The sequence below is a fragment of the Aricia agestis genome, chromosome 16, assembly GCF_905147365.1.
Source record: "Aricia agestis chromosome 16, ilAriAges1.1, whole genome shotgun sequence".
NCBI classification, from domain to species: domain Eukaryota; kingdom Metazoa; phylum Arthropoda; class Insecta; order Lepidoptera; family Lycaenidae; genus Aricia; species Aricia agestis.
Genome location: NC_056421.1, coordinates 5,179,178 through 5,197,635, shown reverse-complemented (window position 1 = coordinate 5,197,635; position 18,458 = coordinate 5,179,178). Strand labels below are relative to the sequence as shown.

General features: G+C 33.2%; 1 protein-coding gene across 6 annotated transcripts in view; it reads left to right on the top strand.

Moving 5' to 3' along the window:
- The window catches only part of LOC121735092 (protein sprint), a 126,508-nt gene that overhangs the window by 28,865 nt on the left and 79,185 nt on the right, over nt 1-18,458 (top strand). For 4 of the 6 annotated variants that reach the window (XM_042125786.1, XM_042125783.1, XM_042125785.1 and 1 more), the window contains exons 1-2: nt 5,140-5,368; nt 16,445-16,886. The exons of 1 other annotated variant lie outside the window; for it this stretch is intronic. In XM_042125786.1, coding sequence (XP_041981720.1) covers nt 16,477-16,886 — 410 coding nt within the window. In that variant the 5' untranslated portion in view covers nt 5,140-5,368; nt 16,445-16,476. Of the gene's footprint in view, nt 1-5,139; nt 5,369-16,444; nt 16,887-18,458 lie in introns of those variants that run through there. One more of the 6 variants, XM_042125781.1, reaches the window with a different exon arrangement.

The window sequence follows — 18,458 nt, the reverse complement described above, 5'->3', positions numbered from 1 at the left end:
AGTGAATAATTTAGGTAACCTATTAATAAATATGAACTGTACAGATATCAACACATCCCAATTCCTACTACAGCAACCTTATTATCTTAATCTTCTTTTGTTGTGGAAAACCTCGGACCTTGTATTTTGACTTTTGAGTGATAAGTCATTGCAATCATTAGGTACGTTTACTCTTAATGTCACGTCTCTCATCATCACTGTACGATGATTTCAAGTAGACTTTATTTTATCTAGACTAGATATTTTGTGCCATAAAAACTTTTTTTCAACTTCGCAACTGGGTGACGATGGTTATGGCAAGTGGAGCAATCGTCCGTAATTTACGAGATGGCTGCCTTCGTTTATGGCTTTACGGTTTTATAGTTCAACTCTATTATTTCAGATCAATTCTCTCTGCATTATTTTAAAACGATCACGTTCGAATTTTAAAATTGGACCAGTTGGTAGGTAGGTACCGTATGGAATATTGTGCAATATACAGCAGTGTGGAAGCTTTGTAGAGCTCACCGTTTGGACTTTGAATATAGTGTAAACAAAGCTCAGTATGGGCAATTTGACGTGCAAAAAAATTGACGTGGGAGAGCCATGCTTTGGTACGAATGGGCCGGCTCGACCGGAGAAATACCACGTTCTCACAGAAAACCAGCGTGAAACAGCGCTTGCGCTGTGTTTCGCCGAGTGACTAGTGAGTGAGTTTACCGGATGCCCAATCCCCTACCCTATTCCCTTCCCTACCCTCCCCCTATTCCCTTCCCATCATATCCATGGGCGACGGAAGTTGCTTTCCATCAGGTGACCCGTTTGCTCGTTTGCCCCCTTATCTCATATATATATATTATATAATATAATGCTATCAATTTAAATATTATGTATTCATCAAGTAGGAATTTCAATTTTTCATAATTTATGTAGTATTAAAGAGTGTTCCAAAATGTTGCTTTGAATTTTGAAACTCTATCATATTATTTTCTCGAAGAACATAGATTATAATATTATAGTTTTGAAGTAAAATATATTTTAAAAGTGCAATGAGAAGTAAAGCTTTTCCTTCATAGAATGAATGTCGAACTTAAAATTATGATGTGTTAAATATTGTATTAAGAAACTTTCAGAACATACTAATTTAGCTAACGCATGATTATTTCAGAAATTTGCCGCTTCGTTTAACCTAATATTGATATAATATTATTAGCAAACTCCAACTCGAGAGCCTCCATAGAGCCCTTAATTCTTCTCCTAGCAAAATCTATAGCGGTGATCTCCAAAATATTCAATACATTGCTTGTTTATCAACTGTATCAACCGATTCTGTTCTAGCCAACTTAGCGTTGGATTACGCGCAAGCTCAAAGTGTTGTTGGGATATAACGAGGGATGAACATTGTGGTATCAGGGACAGCTTGTAATAAAGTTTCCGCTGTTTACTCTCTGTTTATCGAGCCAATGCAAACTCAAGATTTTACTATGGGGAGACCTTTATGGATTTACTTTCTGATACTATAAGATACATGATTAGGCCTTTTGACCTCAAAATGTATCTCATGACATGTTACGTTTCTACACTCTTTTGTGGTGGTATCCATTACACAATAGGTTTTGCTGTCAGTTTTACCACAGTCATGGCTATAACCGATGGATAAACTGCCGTGTGAGCGTGACAGACGGTTGCATGAAGTTGATTGACGAAAATCTGGATATTTTGATTTTAGCATCATGCAACCATCAGTCACGAATTTTGAGTGAGTGTTGTCACATCTGACAAAATAGGAAAAAAATTAGAAACGTATACTTTTGAAAATTTTGGCTTTGAGTTTTGACTGACATAAAACTGAAGAGAATTGAGTGACCGTCTAATACCATTCGTCAGTCCATCAGTCACCATCAGTCAAACATAATTCATGATTGACGGAATTGACTGTCGCTTGCATGAGCGTGTAATGGATGCCTAAGTGTTTACTGTTTCTTTAATAAAAGAAACTTCACTTAAAAGTATTTAAAATTATTTTTCTAGTCATTTCTTGTCCAATGCGCACTGGGAAAGGAAGCTGTAACCTTCTGTTACTCAAATATCGAGATATTATTATAAATATTTCGATAACTGAGTAACACAATCCTACTTTTTGTTTACTACATGAGAGAAGCCGCAAATTCGCGCTTCCATTGCGTTTTTATTATTACAGCTCTGTAATGTTTATATAAACAAGTACGCCGCAAGCGATATCGGTGCCGTTTGATATATTTGCTGCAACACGACAGTGTTTGTTCGTTAAACGTCAATAGATGAGTTTGTCTTGTACGGTAACGTTACTTTGAACTTTCGTAGACCTTTGTTGAATATTCATATCCGATGATTGACAAATTCTTGATCGTGTGTGGAAATTGGGAGTCATCTCGGAGTTCTGAACCTAAATTGGGTTGGAATATTGGATTTAAATTTGAATAACCTCACTGAACCGTCATCTCAAAGTGACGGCTTAATCCATGCTTGCTTCTTTATTTCTATTACATACATAACTCAATTATTTAAATCAATGTTCTTTTGATAATGACAAATTAGTACTTAATTTCAATATGTTGATAGAAAGTTAAAATATGCAAGTAAATAAAAGCAAAACTATTTCTTTGGAAGAAATTTTAGTTATGTGTTAAAAACATAAAATTCGTACATTTTCTAATTATTTATTACTTATATTGTTTGGAATAATTGAGCACATTGAACAGTCGTGTTAATTAATAATAGGTATTGTCCTAAAAATATATTAAGCTACGAGCTTTGATTATACACTACGAGTTACGACTGTTTCACAAAAGCGCTTAACAAATTGCACAAAAACGAGGTTGTCTGGAATAGACGGTATCTTTTTAAATATTAATCGCAGTTTTGCTTCTGTCAAGGGACTTGACCCATGAAAAGTTTGTTATGTCAATTAGATGGTATATTTATTGTTGTTTCATACAACTTTTGACAGGAACCGTATTGTGCGGGTTTTAAGGGAGTAAAAGGTACCCTTGTGAATTAATCAAGCATTAACTCGACACAAGGTTGGTAATATGAAGATTTGTTGTTCTTCAATATTAGTTTTGGAATGTTTGAAAATATTACTTGTTGTTTTTTGTTTGGGGTAAGTCAAAATTAATATAATATTTTGAATTTAATATTATTATAATGCACATAAAATATTTTCAAAAATATTGTCTAAATATACCGCATACAACATGTTGATGTAATGTACTAGTGTGAGAACCAAGTTAGATGTTATGACAGTGTTTGATGATTAAGATTACAGATTACTAATAATGTAAATTGTATACTTTTCTATGCAACAATGGCGTATGTGAATCACATCTCTATTGTGAATTGTGATATAGAAATTGTTGACAATATTCGCTTTCGTTATGAAACCCATATTGTATGGTGAAAGTTTGACTTTCTGAGATGCAATAATGATGTAATTAATTAAATTGAATGATTGTCTCGTGTTGTAAAAACAGCTGATGTCATACTAAGAGCACGTACACTAGAAAATGCTTCAGTTACATTGGAAAATAAATTGCAACAGTCAGAATTTTTTAAATTAATGAAGTTTTTACTATCAATAATGGTAAGGGTGTTTCGAATTTCAATGATGAAGAATGGGTACTTTTTTCTAAATATTTAGTTACAAATACCACGCTTCAAAATGATTATTATGGTAGGTATAAACTAAACGATACCTGCAGAAGGACACACTCAGAAGAATTATTAAATAATTCAATTACTTTGTTAGTTTAGGCAGGTTTTATTTCAAGCCTACGAATAATAAAACTAAATAAATGTAAGATTGCAAAAGAGGATATACTGTAGTACTTAATAATTAAATAAGACAACATAATTGTTGCACCTAATAATATGATGAAATAGACACTAATATATACTAATACGACAGGTGTGATAGATGACCTTAGCGGTGCAGGTGAAAAATAGTTTGTTTTTGTATAACCTTTGAATGTCGATGATATATTTGTGCATAATGAAAGTCCTGCATATTGAAAAACACTAAGACACGTTCGTATAGTAAAAAGGTCATTTTTCTTCTATAATTAGATAATTGCCTACATAACATCTTGTATTATAAATACACAACCTTAATTATACCTGCTACAAGAAAACAATTAATAAGGAAATCCTAAAATAAAATAAGTTGAAATTTTCTAATTTTTACCCAAGTAAAACTTACTCATTGGGAAATCTTTTACCGTCGTTAATTATACTTATCTAGCCTTTAAATTAATATTGTCTTACTGTCGCACTCAGAAACATAATATCATTTTAATGATGAATAAACTTTCATTCAACGAAAATTTTGACTGACAATAATTTACGGGGCTTATGTGAAAATCTTCATTAATTAATTACAGTTAAATTATTGATTTTCGTCTGAGCAGTTATTGTTGCATTGCAATACTAGATCTTTATACAATTCAAATAAATCTTATATATAAAATTCTCGTGTCACAATGTTAGGCCGCGTACTCCTCCGAAACGGATTTACTGATTTTAAGCAAATTTTATATGCATATTCAGTCTGTCTGAGAATCGGCTACTGGGTACTTATTTTAATGATAAGTGCATTTGTTGAATTAATAATAATAGTAAATTATTACAACTCGAGACTGACGGCGACCATTGTTTGTGCGACGGGATAGCGATGGACGTTGCCATGGTGACATACTTATTTAGTCACTTCAATAAAATAATATGGGTGAAATACTTTATATGCTACGAATAATAAAAACTAAGGAAAAGTAACTCCGTCAAAAACATGCTCCACAATACTTGTCAAAAAAGTGTACCTTAGGTACCTACACATTTCAATACACTTGCAATATTTAGGTGGCCTTGAGCGGTACTAGGCTGACGTTACATGACAGATCGAAAGGAACCAAATTTAAAACGGTAATAGTATGGGAGTTACGATTCCTTAGTTTTTATTATTCGTAGTTTATATGGCAAAGAAACGTTTGCCGGGACAGCTCGTAATACCATAAAAATATTAATTTAAAATACCATGCCATAGAATCCCATAGCATCTAGCACCGAGCATGCGTGCAGTGGGACTGGCGAGGCTACCGGTGTCGACTGTCTGGTGCCGTCAGTCCTCGCTCGCTCGCCGCGCGGAGCGTCGTGTTATGTGTTTGTGTTCGATAGTACACATATCAAATTTCATCGCCAAAATTTGATATTGTTGTCAATTGTGCAGTGCTCCATTGTTTATGGATTCAATGGTAAATTGTTTACCGGTTCAGTTTTTTTTTGTGCCACGTTGTTTTTTTTTTTTTGCATTGTGTTTTTTATTTTGCTAAGTGATTGGATCATGTTATAGTAGAAGGTATTTTGATTTTGCTTTGTTTTTTTTTTCTTGTATTTTGAATGTATTTGTTGTCCTTAGTAATATCATCAACACAGTTGCTTTATCAGTTTTGATAAGTGTTATCTCTGATTTAAACGTTAGCAAATGGTTGCAATCGTGCACACTTGCTTTTTACATTTAGGTTAATAATATTCCGAAGGCTTCATCACGTCTGAATATCCTGCAACTTTAAATATGTTAAACAGTACATAATATTTTTACTACATTGAGCGATTCAAGTTTGGGGTGATAAAAGATTTTGATACCTTTGTTTTTCAAAATTGTAAGTCACTCACTGTTGTAATCATATTTTTTAATTTTTTTATTCAGCAATATTAACTATAAGTAAACTTAGTAAAAACAATGATGATGATGTTGATAGACTTGATAGTGCTGATTATTCAAGAAACGAAATGCTAGTGATCAAAACAATATCACTAAACTCGATTTATAATAACGGCTATAATGTGATATTAATAGGCGTTTCAACAAAGTAATAAAATCACTAGAATTTATCGGGCCATAATAAACTTTACGCTGTCTCAATAATTTTAATTAGTTTATTTGCTTTGCGAACGCTGATGTAGACAGAAGTAAGTTGTTATAAAACAGTTCTGGTATCAGAAACGAGGTTAGTTCACTTTCGACTTTTATTAGTGCTTCTACATTTTGTCTAATAGCACGTGAAGATAAAATTAGGATGTTAATGCTAATAGATTCTCTCACTTCACTGGCTTCTTTCTCAGTTGAAACTGATTCAATTTAATTAGGTATAAGTTTCTTTAAAAATTTTGAAAGTTAACGCTTTATGTAGTAAAATAGATTCAGGCATTTGATTTGTAGGAATTAAATAATAAAGTATGTTAAAACAACCACATTTTATGTAAATCTTATAGTGTGATAGTAAAATTTTAATGATTAAAACTACCCAATATAGTTCTTAAAATAACTATTATTTTATATCTTATAATAAATAGATACTAATAATATTTATAAAATAAAGCGTTTTGTTTCGTTAATCCTCTTGTAAACTTATGTAAATTAACTAATTATATTTTAACGTATAGATTTGTGTAGGCATAATAATGGGAACCTTGTAAAACCTGTTTATAATATTTTAACAAAAGTCATTAAAATTAAAAACAATCCTACGCAAAAGATCAAAGACTACGGTAATACCAGAGACCAGGGTAATACTTAATACTGTGCCTTGGCAGTGGCAAAATCTAAATAAAAAAATCAGAAAACCACACTTTGGTTAGTAAAATCGTATATTATTGTGATCGTATTATATTTATACCATAGACAAAAATGAAATTTGAATATAATGTGAGGGGACCTTTGAAATTGATCGTCTAGTCCCCAGCCGCTGTTTTAGTGAACCCTTATATTAGGAAGCAGGATTAATTCCTTACAAATGTGATTGTATCCCCAATTCCACATTTTATTTAAAGTTATGGTTGCGTGTTTATACTGCAATATCGCAATTTTTTCCGCGTCATTTTTTTTTGATTCTATGATGACATTTCCCATCTCTAAAAGTATCCCCTACCAAATTTCATCTAGATGTTCAGCCGGTTAAGCTTGAAGAGGTAACAGACAGACAGAAATACTTTCCCATCTAAACAATATCAGTAAGGATTGCGTAAATTGAGTTTCGTATTGTTAGGCATATTGTATTCAAACTGCGTGTATCTTGTTTGCGAGTTTCCGATGTTCGACAAAGTTTCAGTTATCTGGCGGTGTCTCCTTTAATTTGGTTTTTGATACTGGGATACAGATATGTAATCGTATCTTGTTTCTTAGTTTCTTTTCTGTGCCAATATTACTTGTGTCATATTTCTATTTTTGCTGTAGGTAGTAGGTACTGATTAATTTTGCATGTGACAAAAGTCATTTCCCCTGATTGATTAGTTATATCCGTTAATAATAATATTGATGTGAGATTTAATTAACATTCTTGTATGTGAAAGGACGTTAGATTCAAATTTTAACGAGCAATAACGAAACCAGTCTCAGCAAGATCATTACGATTGCACGTGCCTAAAAATACGATACTAACAACGTGATGACTATTGAAGCGGTAATTTGGTGATATAATGGCACAAAACCCCATTTTTGATCCATTGTTGCATCCCCCTGGGTCATTGACATTGGGACCCCTTTTTATTTTGTGCATTTCGTTCATTGTCAACTACAAATCTCTAATCCGATATATTGTAAAAATTGTTTGCTGTATTTAATCTTTTAGTGGGGAGCTAAGCTGATATTTCGTTTATAAATTGAGGTGACCGTCAAATAACATTTATGATTTAAAATAGATGGGCCTTGGCTTTAAAATATAATACTATAAGTATTACATAATTAGAAACCGCATATTGTTCCTTTATTGTTGGTAAATTGCAGATATAAATAACTTATACATAGTTATACGGTTTTAGTTGTCATATTAATTATAGATCTTCTCCAGGAATTCACGAGGAATATCTATGAAGGACTTATGCAAAAAATATCAACTTTGATAACAGAACTGAAATTATTAAACGTTGATCTCTTGATTTTTCCATCCAGAAATGCAATTTTATAATATAAATCTTAAATTCTACAACCTTGAGAGCTAATGGATTCTCTTTTGGCTGCCATTAAAAATTTAAATTCAAGTATTTGTCTACGTTTTTGAGATTTTATGAAGATAAGTATTTTAAATAAAAATTTCCTACCAATTGGCAAAATTTATAATACTTAAGATATAAGAGAAATCAGCCCACCATAACCACAATACAATAATACAATCATGATATAAATATTGCGAAACAATAGCATATAGAGTAGTACCGTTGGAGGCACTTGCTACTCACGAGGGCAACAATCTCTGGTATATCTAATATCTATATTATGTGAATGTGTACATTGTACAGTTGAACAGGTATGTAGAGTATGTGCGCCGCTATTCCATTTGTAATCACTGCAGCTAAAATCACCATCGTCTTCACTTTCCCTAATTTGAGGCAAACCATCTTAAGTATGTTGAAATTCCTTTTTAGTTGACGACACTTTTAGAATTTCTATACATTTGAAATTGAAAGTATCTCTTCAATCACCACTAAAATCCGATAACTATTTTCCCTAAATTGATGGTAAAATTGATATTTTCTGTAAAAAACAATTTTGTTTGTTTCGTAAATAAGATTTTTTCGCTACGATTTTCTTACCATTACTCTATTTGATTGTACCATAGATTGTACTCAAATCAAGAACAAAAAGTAATACATATCTTGGCCTTGGTCAGACTGATTCTATAATGTGAGTTTTTGTCTCGCATTGTTACATTTTTTGTTGGTGATTCTAGTTTTGCAGGTTTTAGAAGCGCCTCCTATCTTCGTTACTATAATCAGTACGCGGCGCAGGTTGGTTTAGGGGCCGTTGCACTTTGCCGCGATGGAATGTATTTGATTGTGGTTGAGGTATGCCGTAGCCCATACCTCTGAAATCGCCAATCGTGCCTCTCAATCGAATAACTCTGTTGGTATTTGCACCGAAAATATGAATTTAGGCATGTTGAACTCATTCCACTATTAAAAGCTAAATAATAATATTTATGTTTTGAAACTACGACCCAAATTAACGTAAGTAATGTAACTTTTCTAATTAAACAAAATCGAGATAATTAGCGTTATAAAAATAATCACCTTAGCGAAACTCCCCCACAAAAACGGTTAGCGTCAATAAAATTCTATTTACGAGGTAGTTTTCGTACCCCCATTATTACGGCTGGGTCTCGCCGTTCTCTTCATGGCTTTTTAATTGCTTCTTCGTATGTAGCGGAACATTCGCTAATGTGCACGTAAGGCTGCTCCGGAACAGTCCACCATTGTTCGTAGCGGCTCCTTATATTGCACATAGCGGACCAGCGATACACTTCATAAGGCCGGCCCGACTTTTGTGGCCGAATTCTCAGAATTGAATTTGATTATCCATGTTTGGCGGACTTAATATATGAAATCGTCAAGGCCATTTGCGATGACAATTATTTCTTCCTCTAAAAACACAAGCTTGTTAGATGAGAAGAAACCTATTTTCGAAATAGCACCCTTTGGAACTCTAATAAATTATACTCCTTCATAAAAAGAAGGTTCGCAAAGTTTTTTTCTTTTTAAAGGAGCGCTTATCTGCGGTGAAGAGTGATGGCAACGATTCGTCATGTTCTGCTTGAGTCTGTCTTGTAATCCCAGTGGCCAGACATTCTTATCATCTAAATGGATGGGTAATTAGGCGACCATTTTTAAAACATCCTAATGTTGACTTAGGGCTGATGGTTTCATTACGGTAAATGATTTACCCAATTTTTAAGAGGGCCTTAAATGCCATTGATAGCCTTTTAGTATGAACGTCGTAATGACTCGAAGAACTTGCAATTTACTATGTTCACATCACGTTTTATTACATAACATACCTAGAAGGTGATAATATAATATTAACGAATGATACAATATTACAGGATCAATAATGATTCCATCAATATTTTCAATAAATGCAATGTAATTAATGATCTTATTGCAGAAATCAATCTACATTGCACAATCATTCATATACGTTTAATTGCATAATCAAGCATGAAGTATACATTTAGGTGGGATTTCACCAAACATACATAAAACTTAGTTTTATAAAACTTAGTTCCCATTGAACGCGTTCATGCTGCGACGTGAATCTCGTTTTGTTTCGATTGGATTTCATAAACTTCTTTTGATCGCGATTATTAAATCTAAGTTTACGTGACGTCACGTGATTATTTTACATGTTTTCATCATTTTGAAGCCTTTTCACGTTAATTTAACTACAAAATAGCAAGAAACAATACATAAACTAATAAACGCATGTGTCAAAACTGTCATCTTGACATTTATTTTGTCTATGTTTTTCGTTCCGCCATGACAGGGCTTGAACGGGTTTTATGACGTTAAACTTCGGACTTTGGGCGTTCAGAAGATAAAACTCGGATTTGCTGTGAACGCGTTCAGTTTATACTGGTGAAATGCATTTCGATGCTATAATCGCGTTTATACGTTTTGAACCGGTTCAGAGTGCTTTGAACGCGTTCCATTTCTTTGGTGAAATCGCCCCTTAATTGCATAAGTGAGTATTTTTACCAAAATAAGTAAGACTTTTTTAAGGTGTTTATATTATTTTCTTTAGTAAATGCAAAAAATCAATACGTATGATAATAATTTATAAAATGCTAAAATTGATCCTAAACTATCCTCATAATAATCCTTAAATATTTGACCCTATCCTAATAATAATCATAACAATATTTCCAGTACCTTTATCTCCATTACCATTTTTCGAGCATCTGAGTCTCGCCAAGAACGCCTTTAGCAATCTTTTGCATATTTCGGGCATATAGAGAGTTTATGTACGAAATATATGCAGACGAGAGGTCAGAGTAATGGCTTGACCTCAATCCGCAAGATGGACACCGTCCAAATCTACGTTTAACCCACTCCCAAAAATAACAAGATTTATCTGATGTTTGCTTTTAGCAGATGTTTAAATCCATCAGAGGGTCTTCCCTTTCTTCAACCTGATAACCACTATTCTTCATAAATTTATTTGTGAGTACACAATTCTATTTAACTGGGTAAATAATGATACTTAAAGCTTGGGTCGTGCCACCTAAATGTTAAATATGGAATAACTTAAAGCGTATATTTGGATAGTAGAAACTTAAAGCCAAGCGTCTAACAATTCTTAAGGATTATAAATGCTTAACTCCAGCGAAACGCTCGCAGATTTATAATGCTGCATGCATTTTAATAATACAGACTATCTTCTTCGTAGACGTTTATCTTAACATCTTTTCCACGATGTTATAATTTAAAAGTTAAGTTATAAAATATACTAGAGTAATGTTGCATAGCATATTGTACATACTTTGCTACAAAGTACAAACCGATCGATATCCAGTAGTAAATATTTTGACACCAAAAATTGTAGGTCTTTGACACTAAAATCATATTAAACATTGTCCAAAAAATAACACGCGGAATTGGCAATAACATCGAGCTACAATAAAAATAACTTTTAATTACCGATGTCGATTCAAAGTAATAAAAACTTTGTAACGTACATAAGTAGTTGTCACTACGATAACGTTACATTAACGTATAACGTAACGTTAACTATTTTTCTGAGAATTTAAATTGTCTCATATTATGATTTGATCTTGATTTTTCTGTAACCTGCAGCTTTAAAACTTGCGCTGTACTTTCATTATTATTTTTAACTACGATTTTTAAGTATGTTTGCATTTAAATGTCAAGGATTTACACCTGTACCACCTTCACCTATTCTCCTTTTAAATTGCTTTGTCTTGACTTCTGAATGATCATAATAATTATGCAAGGGATAGTAATTTTTAACAGAAACAAGCAATAAGCTAAGTGTCAAACACGTTGTATTTTCATTATAGTCTATTTTATTTTACGGAGTTATGATTTTATCATATTAAAGACTAACATCTTTTTCCCTTGTTTATATAACATTATAACGATTCATTTTAGTAACATTATCTCCGACATCATTTGTCTCAGCAAGCCGCCCGCATCCCGTTGCCAATTGCATGACAAGAATGAGGATCCTGTCCGCTGTTTCTAAATTAGTTTCTACTATTAATTTATGTTACTCTCAGACTGTTTGCGTTTCGCTTTATGTTATCTACTGTATCTCAATTATTTAAATTACTTTATGAGTTTCTCTCTACTCTCATAATTTTCGCTGCAGTAAATAAGACAACATGCTTGTCATTATACTCGTAATATTATTTAAACTCAATACTCTTTCATCCTTACATTTTTATCAGTCCAAACGTCAAATATTCAACACTTTAAGGGAAAAAGTAGTCAATACGTGAGTAGTAATAAGTAATAACCATTTGTATCAGTGTCAATAATAGAAATATTAGACAAGTGTAGGATGTTGCGACACTTTGCGGGGTTTGCCTTCCTGCGACGCCAGTGACTGGAATACAAACGAGCCCAAACGATACACTTGATATTCCACACTTAGGCAAAGTGGTTTTTTCTAGTTCCACATACTTGACAGGATAATCCACGCATTTTTGGTTGTGCTCCCAGAATATTAAAATTTTTGTCTACCTACGTAGGAATTTAAGTAACAATAAGGTGACCTAATAATAAGTATTTTTAACTTATTAGTACCAAATACCAATGCTGTAAGAATGAAATGGCAAAAATCACAAATATAGGTTACAGTTAATAAGACAAGTCACATTCGACGATTAACGAAACAAGTACAATGTCACGTAAATTTCAACACAATTATATTAACTTTCGAAAATAACAATAAAGTCAAGAATATGCATGTGATACTGAAGTTTTATATGAAGAAAAAATGTTTTATAAATAATCAGAATTCTAAAACAATCAAAATAGAAACTAAAGTAGAAACACAAATCATAATATTAATACGCGAACGAAAAACTTTGTAACCCTTTTTACGAAAAATGGGGAAACGTAGGTGCATGAAATTTTGTACAGTTATAGTTTATATGGTGAAGGAGTGCATCGAACTAATATTATTTTGAAATTATGCTTTTATCATACATTTTTTTAACAAATAAAACATTACACACACTACAACACACACACATGAGAAATGACAGATTTTTGAGTGACAAGCCTATACATACGAATTATACTCTTTTATTTATGGTTGAAGTCTGTTGACAACAAGTTGACAAACTGAAAATGGATGAAAGTTTTTTTTATTGAATCTAAGATACTATTAGACAATGCTTACACGGACAGTCTGATATCAGCTAAGTCCCAGAGACAAGAGTTGAAAAAAAAAATGATAAAGTCAATATTTTTTACAAAATATAGGTAGTAGTCCTAATGTCGTTGAAACTAAGGTCGAATTTCGACCATTGGGCGATCTCTAGTATGTAAAATACCTCCTACACTTCAAAACCGGTAATAAATTGAATCGTATATTGTTATGAAACTTGCAAGTAAACAGCAAACCCTTTGCTAATGACCACTTTTTGCAGGAAACAAAGCAAACAAAATTAGCGGCACACCTGCTCAAGGCGATCGGCAGATGGTGGGGTTTTTACGCGGTCAGCTCATACACCTTTATTCCTGTAATAAGGAACATCCTGGAAACTTATATTACTCCTTTGCATAAACACCCGATTCGTTTTTGTTGAGCAAATACTGTAGAAAATAGAAGTGGAATGTTTAACATTACAAGAGCTATCTTCTGATTCATTCCAATCTGTCTTCAACAGCTTGTTAGTAATCATAGTCATATTCAATAGTAATCAGAACTTTTCACTTCAAAGCAACAAAAAAAACCCCTGATAGATGGATATAAGTATCTACAAAACGTTATTTTGTAAATGTTTAGTGGTTACCTGCGACAACTGATATTAGATCACGTAATTTCCGCACTAAAAAGTGCGCTACTTCTTTTGTGATGTTAATGGCAAGTGATTTTTTATTTGCTTTACTTACCTGATATTTAGCACGCCTCATTGTAACAATGATACATCTCATAAGTTTATGTAAGGCTTATGTAAGTTTTGGTTATATAATGTACCGCGTGAATGGAGATTGACCGTAAGCGATCTCGTCCGATCACACCTAGTGGGTCAGTGTGAGTCAAAATCGTTAGGAAATGGGAAAAGTGTGTCATGCTAGGCTAACGATATGTTGATTTCATTTCACCTGCCCAAACACAATTCCTAATATGCATGAGAGAAGGTGTCAAAGGATGGTGCATCAGTTTGATATGGTATCAAATGTATAGTTTGGGTCAGTTTCGCAGATTTTTTAAGAAATAATAGTATTTAGTTATTAAAAATTTAAAATAAAATATACAAAGTTTACAATATTATGTCTATCTACATAAGTTGTTTCAATAAATTTATCATTGCTGTAGGAGGAAGAAATAATTAATTCAGCTTACATAACGTGTCTGGGGACACCGGTTTATTAAAAAAAGAAAGCTTGTTTTACTTTTTATGTGTTTGCTGACCTGACACGTGTTTTAAGCTACAATTTTTGTCGCAAATTCAAAAATGCAATGTAATTGATTAACATTTTTTTTTTGTTGGATAACGGCATAAAGCATCTCTTACAAATGAGAGTGCTTTATTATTACTTATTAGACTTAATTTCATCTAAAAAAAATTAGATGGTTTAAAGTAGCTTACGAAGTACTCATTAGTTGTATACCAAGCTGTGGGTAAAAGCTAGTGTTGATGCAGTTACGTTACTTTACATGATATAGCTTGAAGCTGCTATTACATAATAACTGTGTGTTGGGTATGAAATTACTCGTAACTTTTTCCTTATTATCATCGTAAATCATAGGTCATCGGCGTTCATCTTGCTTACTTAATCCTGTTATATCTTCATGGATGTATTTGCTTTTATCAGTGTTCGGATTAGTTTCGTAAGAAGTTTTTCCGTGTGTTCACTCAAATATTTTCGACTTCATCTAGGTAGCAAATTAAATTTTCCGTTTTTTTTTTAATGAAATAAGGGGGCAAACGAGCAAACGGGTCACCTGATGGAAAGCAACTTCCGTCGCCCATGGACACTCGCAGTGCAGCATCAGAAGAGCTGCAGGTGAGTTGCCGGCCTTTTAAGAGGGTATAGGGTAATAGGGGAGGGTAGGGAAGGGAATAAGGGGAGGGTAAGGAAGGAATAGGAGAGGGTAGGTAAGGGAAAAGGGTAGGGGATTGGGCCTCCGGTAAACTCACTCACTCGGCAAAACACAGCACAAGCGCTGTTTCACGCCGGTTTTCTGTGAGCCCGTGCTATTTCTCCGGTCGAGCCAGCCCATTCATGCCGAAGCATGGCTCTCCTTATCTGTTATCTGCCACGGTTTCTGAGTTTAAATTAAAATATATTTTAATATTTTATTATCATTTTCTGCTTTGTTTGATCAACAAAAAAAAAACACATTAAATCAATTTTACTTTACGAATTTTTAATTTCTACTTTTGATTTTAAAAATATATTTATTAATATTATACCTCTAGTATAGTTAACTGAAGCCACGAGCTGCAAAGTGGATAAGTGGCAGACCATTGTCAACAGTCGTATCCTACTATTGAATAGCTTGATGTAATAGGAAATGAAAACGGGTATTTAGTAAGCGTCTTGTTGGTAGTTGTTGAAACGACGTCCGCCAATTTGTTACTTTATACATCCTTTAAGTTCATTTAAATATGTAATTACGTAGTTTCTGCTTAATTTACTTTGAAGACTTAGTAAAGTCAGTAAATCTTTTAAAGGTCAATGTATACGCCTTTATAACAAAATCCCAGAAAACGTTCATAAATATTTCCATTAATAAATTTAAAAAATAGTTAAAGAACGTTTGTGTGCCAAAGCCTATAAGGTCAATGATTTCATAAACGATGGCACATCTTGGGAGTAGGATGGCTTCTTGCAAGGCTACTTCTTCATTATTATAGGACTTACAATTATGTATGTTGATATTGTATATAATTTTAGGTTACAAAATTGTAAACTTTATTTTAAAAAAAAAATTTTTCTCACTTATTTTGGTAAAAAAGTGGCCCCGTGCGAATTTCTTACGCCGGTTTTTCTCCCCGGGTTAGTTCCCGATCCGGTGGTAGGCACCGTGTAGGACCTTCTGAAAATATTTATTTTAAATTTATTCAGAAATGAAACAATTTTGATTTGATTTTGACTTACAAACTGCTGCTCTGTCTCCAAAATGTTTAAAAAAGTATTTTGATGTTTTCCTATCTAAAAATATGTATTCCAATCGAGACAGACATGATTGCAACACATAGGAATTCGTGTTATTAAGATCGTACTTGAAAGAGGCTTCGACCTCTGTACATTTAGTAAGGCACTCTTATTATTAAGAGTGATTGAGAGATAATAATTGCCTCAAATTGATCGATCATGTTGAAACATTTCAATAAAAAGCAACTGTGTTGAAGAATGCGAAAGAACACGAGCTCATACTCACAGCAACCTTTCTTTCCAGAAACGATGTAGATAGGCACACAGACAGATACGATGTCTATTGACCAAGCATCGCCACTGGTGCCTATCAAGCCTCAGATAACGTTACAGAATAGTGCATTCATAAAAAACAGCCATAATCGCAGCAGCTTCTGCGGGGCGACGCCTTCTCCGACGAATGGGAACCGAACGTTCAAAACTTTCTCCGTGAACCGAAAGAGTTGGAGCGGGAACATAACGCTTCCTCTCCAACAGTTCTCGGCAGACGAGAGCCCGCAACTGGGGACCTTTCGTTCCGGGACGGGAACTTTTCCGAGAAACCGGGAGCGGAACAATAACAGTGCCTCGAACGGAATATTAACACCTAACGGGAACTCGGTGCAGACGTTCAAAGGAAATGAAGTGAGGAAGAGCGGATGCTCCAACGGCCGGCGCTACGCCGAGATCGGAAACTGGAGTAAAAGGTTAGTTCAAAATTTTAATAAAGTTATAATATATTTTGAAACAAACTGGATTACATTATTTCCAAGAGAATAATCGTAGTAATAACTTTAGCTTATAAACCAGGTCAAACCTTTTAAAACGTGAGAACCAGAAAATGAATTGAATAAGAAAGAGAATTGAAGTATAATGTATCAATTTTTAGGTTGTTATAATATTATTTTTAATTGGCTACTACTTACTACTTTGTTATTAATTAACGGTATCGTGTAATAAATATACTGTCAAAAGCTCTTTTTCTTGTAAAGAGAGATATCGCACAAAATATTGTCAAAACAAGTTGTAATGAAGCACGTCTAGGCCTTATTTATTTTCTTTTTCGTCTTGAGTAATTTTGTAACAAGTTTTCCAATTTCATTCTCTCGGTTTCATTTCCTCTCGTTCGCTCGCTCCCGTAATATTACTTTTATTAGCTCAAACGTTTAACAAACATTGGTTTCGAAATCTAATAAAGATTAAATTTCGTTTCAATGGAAATGTAATTCATTATTTGGGGGATTTTGTTATGTAAGTAATATGATTTGGAACGAAATTGACTTGCGCTTTAGCTTAAGTATTTTCTTAAACCTTTATCCTTATTTTGCTGTGAATTGTGATACTATTACACTTAATAATTAATTCTACTAGTACATTCTATAATGTCCAGTTTGAAATGATAACTTTAAATAACAGTATCTGTAAGTATCCAATAGTTATTCAATTGTTACAGTTAATTACTATCATACTCGTTCCTTTGAGGCTTACACGAAACATCCGTGCCATAATACTGCCATAATAATTTGGCCAAACTAATTCTCATGTTGTTATTATGGCAACGGATCGCCGCATTTATCTAATCGGAATTCTCATTATCTTTTATTCGTGGTTAGAAAGTTTGCCCATAATTCCTATCCACTCAATTTGGGCTGATAAGACCATGTCTAATAACGTTGTTAGTATTTCCTCGTAGGCGTTGACTCGTCGCCAATGTTGTTGATGTTATCACTGGCTTTTCCCTCAGCAGTTAACTAATGTTTATTTTATATGTGCCATCTAATATATACGGATAAGACTTTTTCGTTAGTAACGATTGCGTTAAAACTAATAACTTAGGGAATAAAGATGAGGTGATGTGTGATGAACTATGTACATACAAGAAATATTTTAGTGCAGCCTACATTTTAAACAGAAGGAGTGCTAAAACTAAGATTTACCATACAATTTGTAATGATGTATAGCCATGCAATCGTTCTTTGTAACTTAATATCTACTTTGTGTAGAACAATGACTAAATACATTTTTTTCTTCAATACTAAGTCAAGGTTTTAGTCAAGGCATTAATTTGTAATGCTTTGTTAAAACCAAGTAAAAATCTGTAACAAAAAGTTAGCTCAAAATATAATTAAGGATTCCAAAAAAGAAAATAATGAAAACAGTAATGATAAAATTGAAAATATAATAAGCATAAGCACAATATACTTTGCACATGATAAAATCCTCCCCTTAACCCTTCCAAATTCCTGAAATCTTGAACTTTCGTGCAATAAATACAGAAT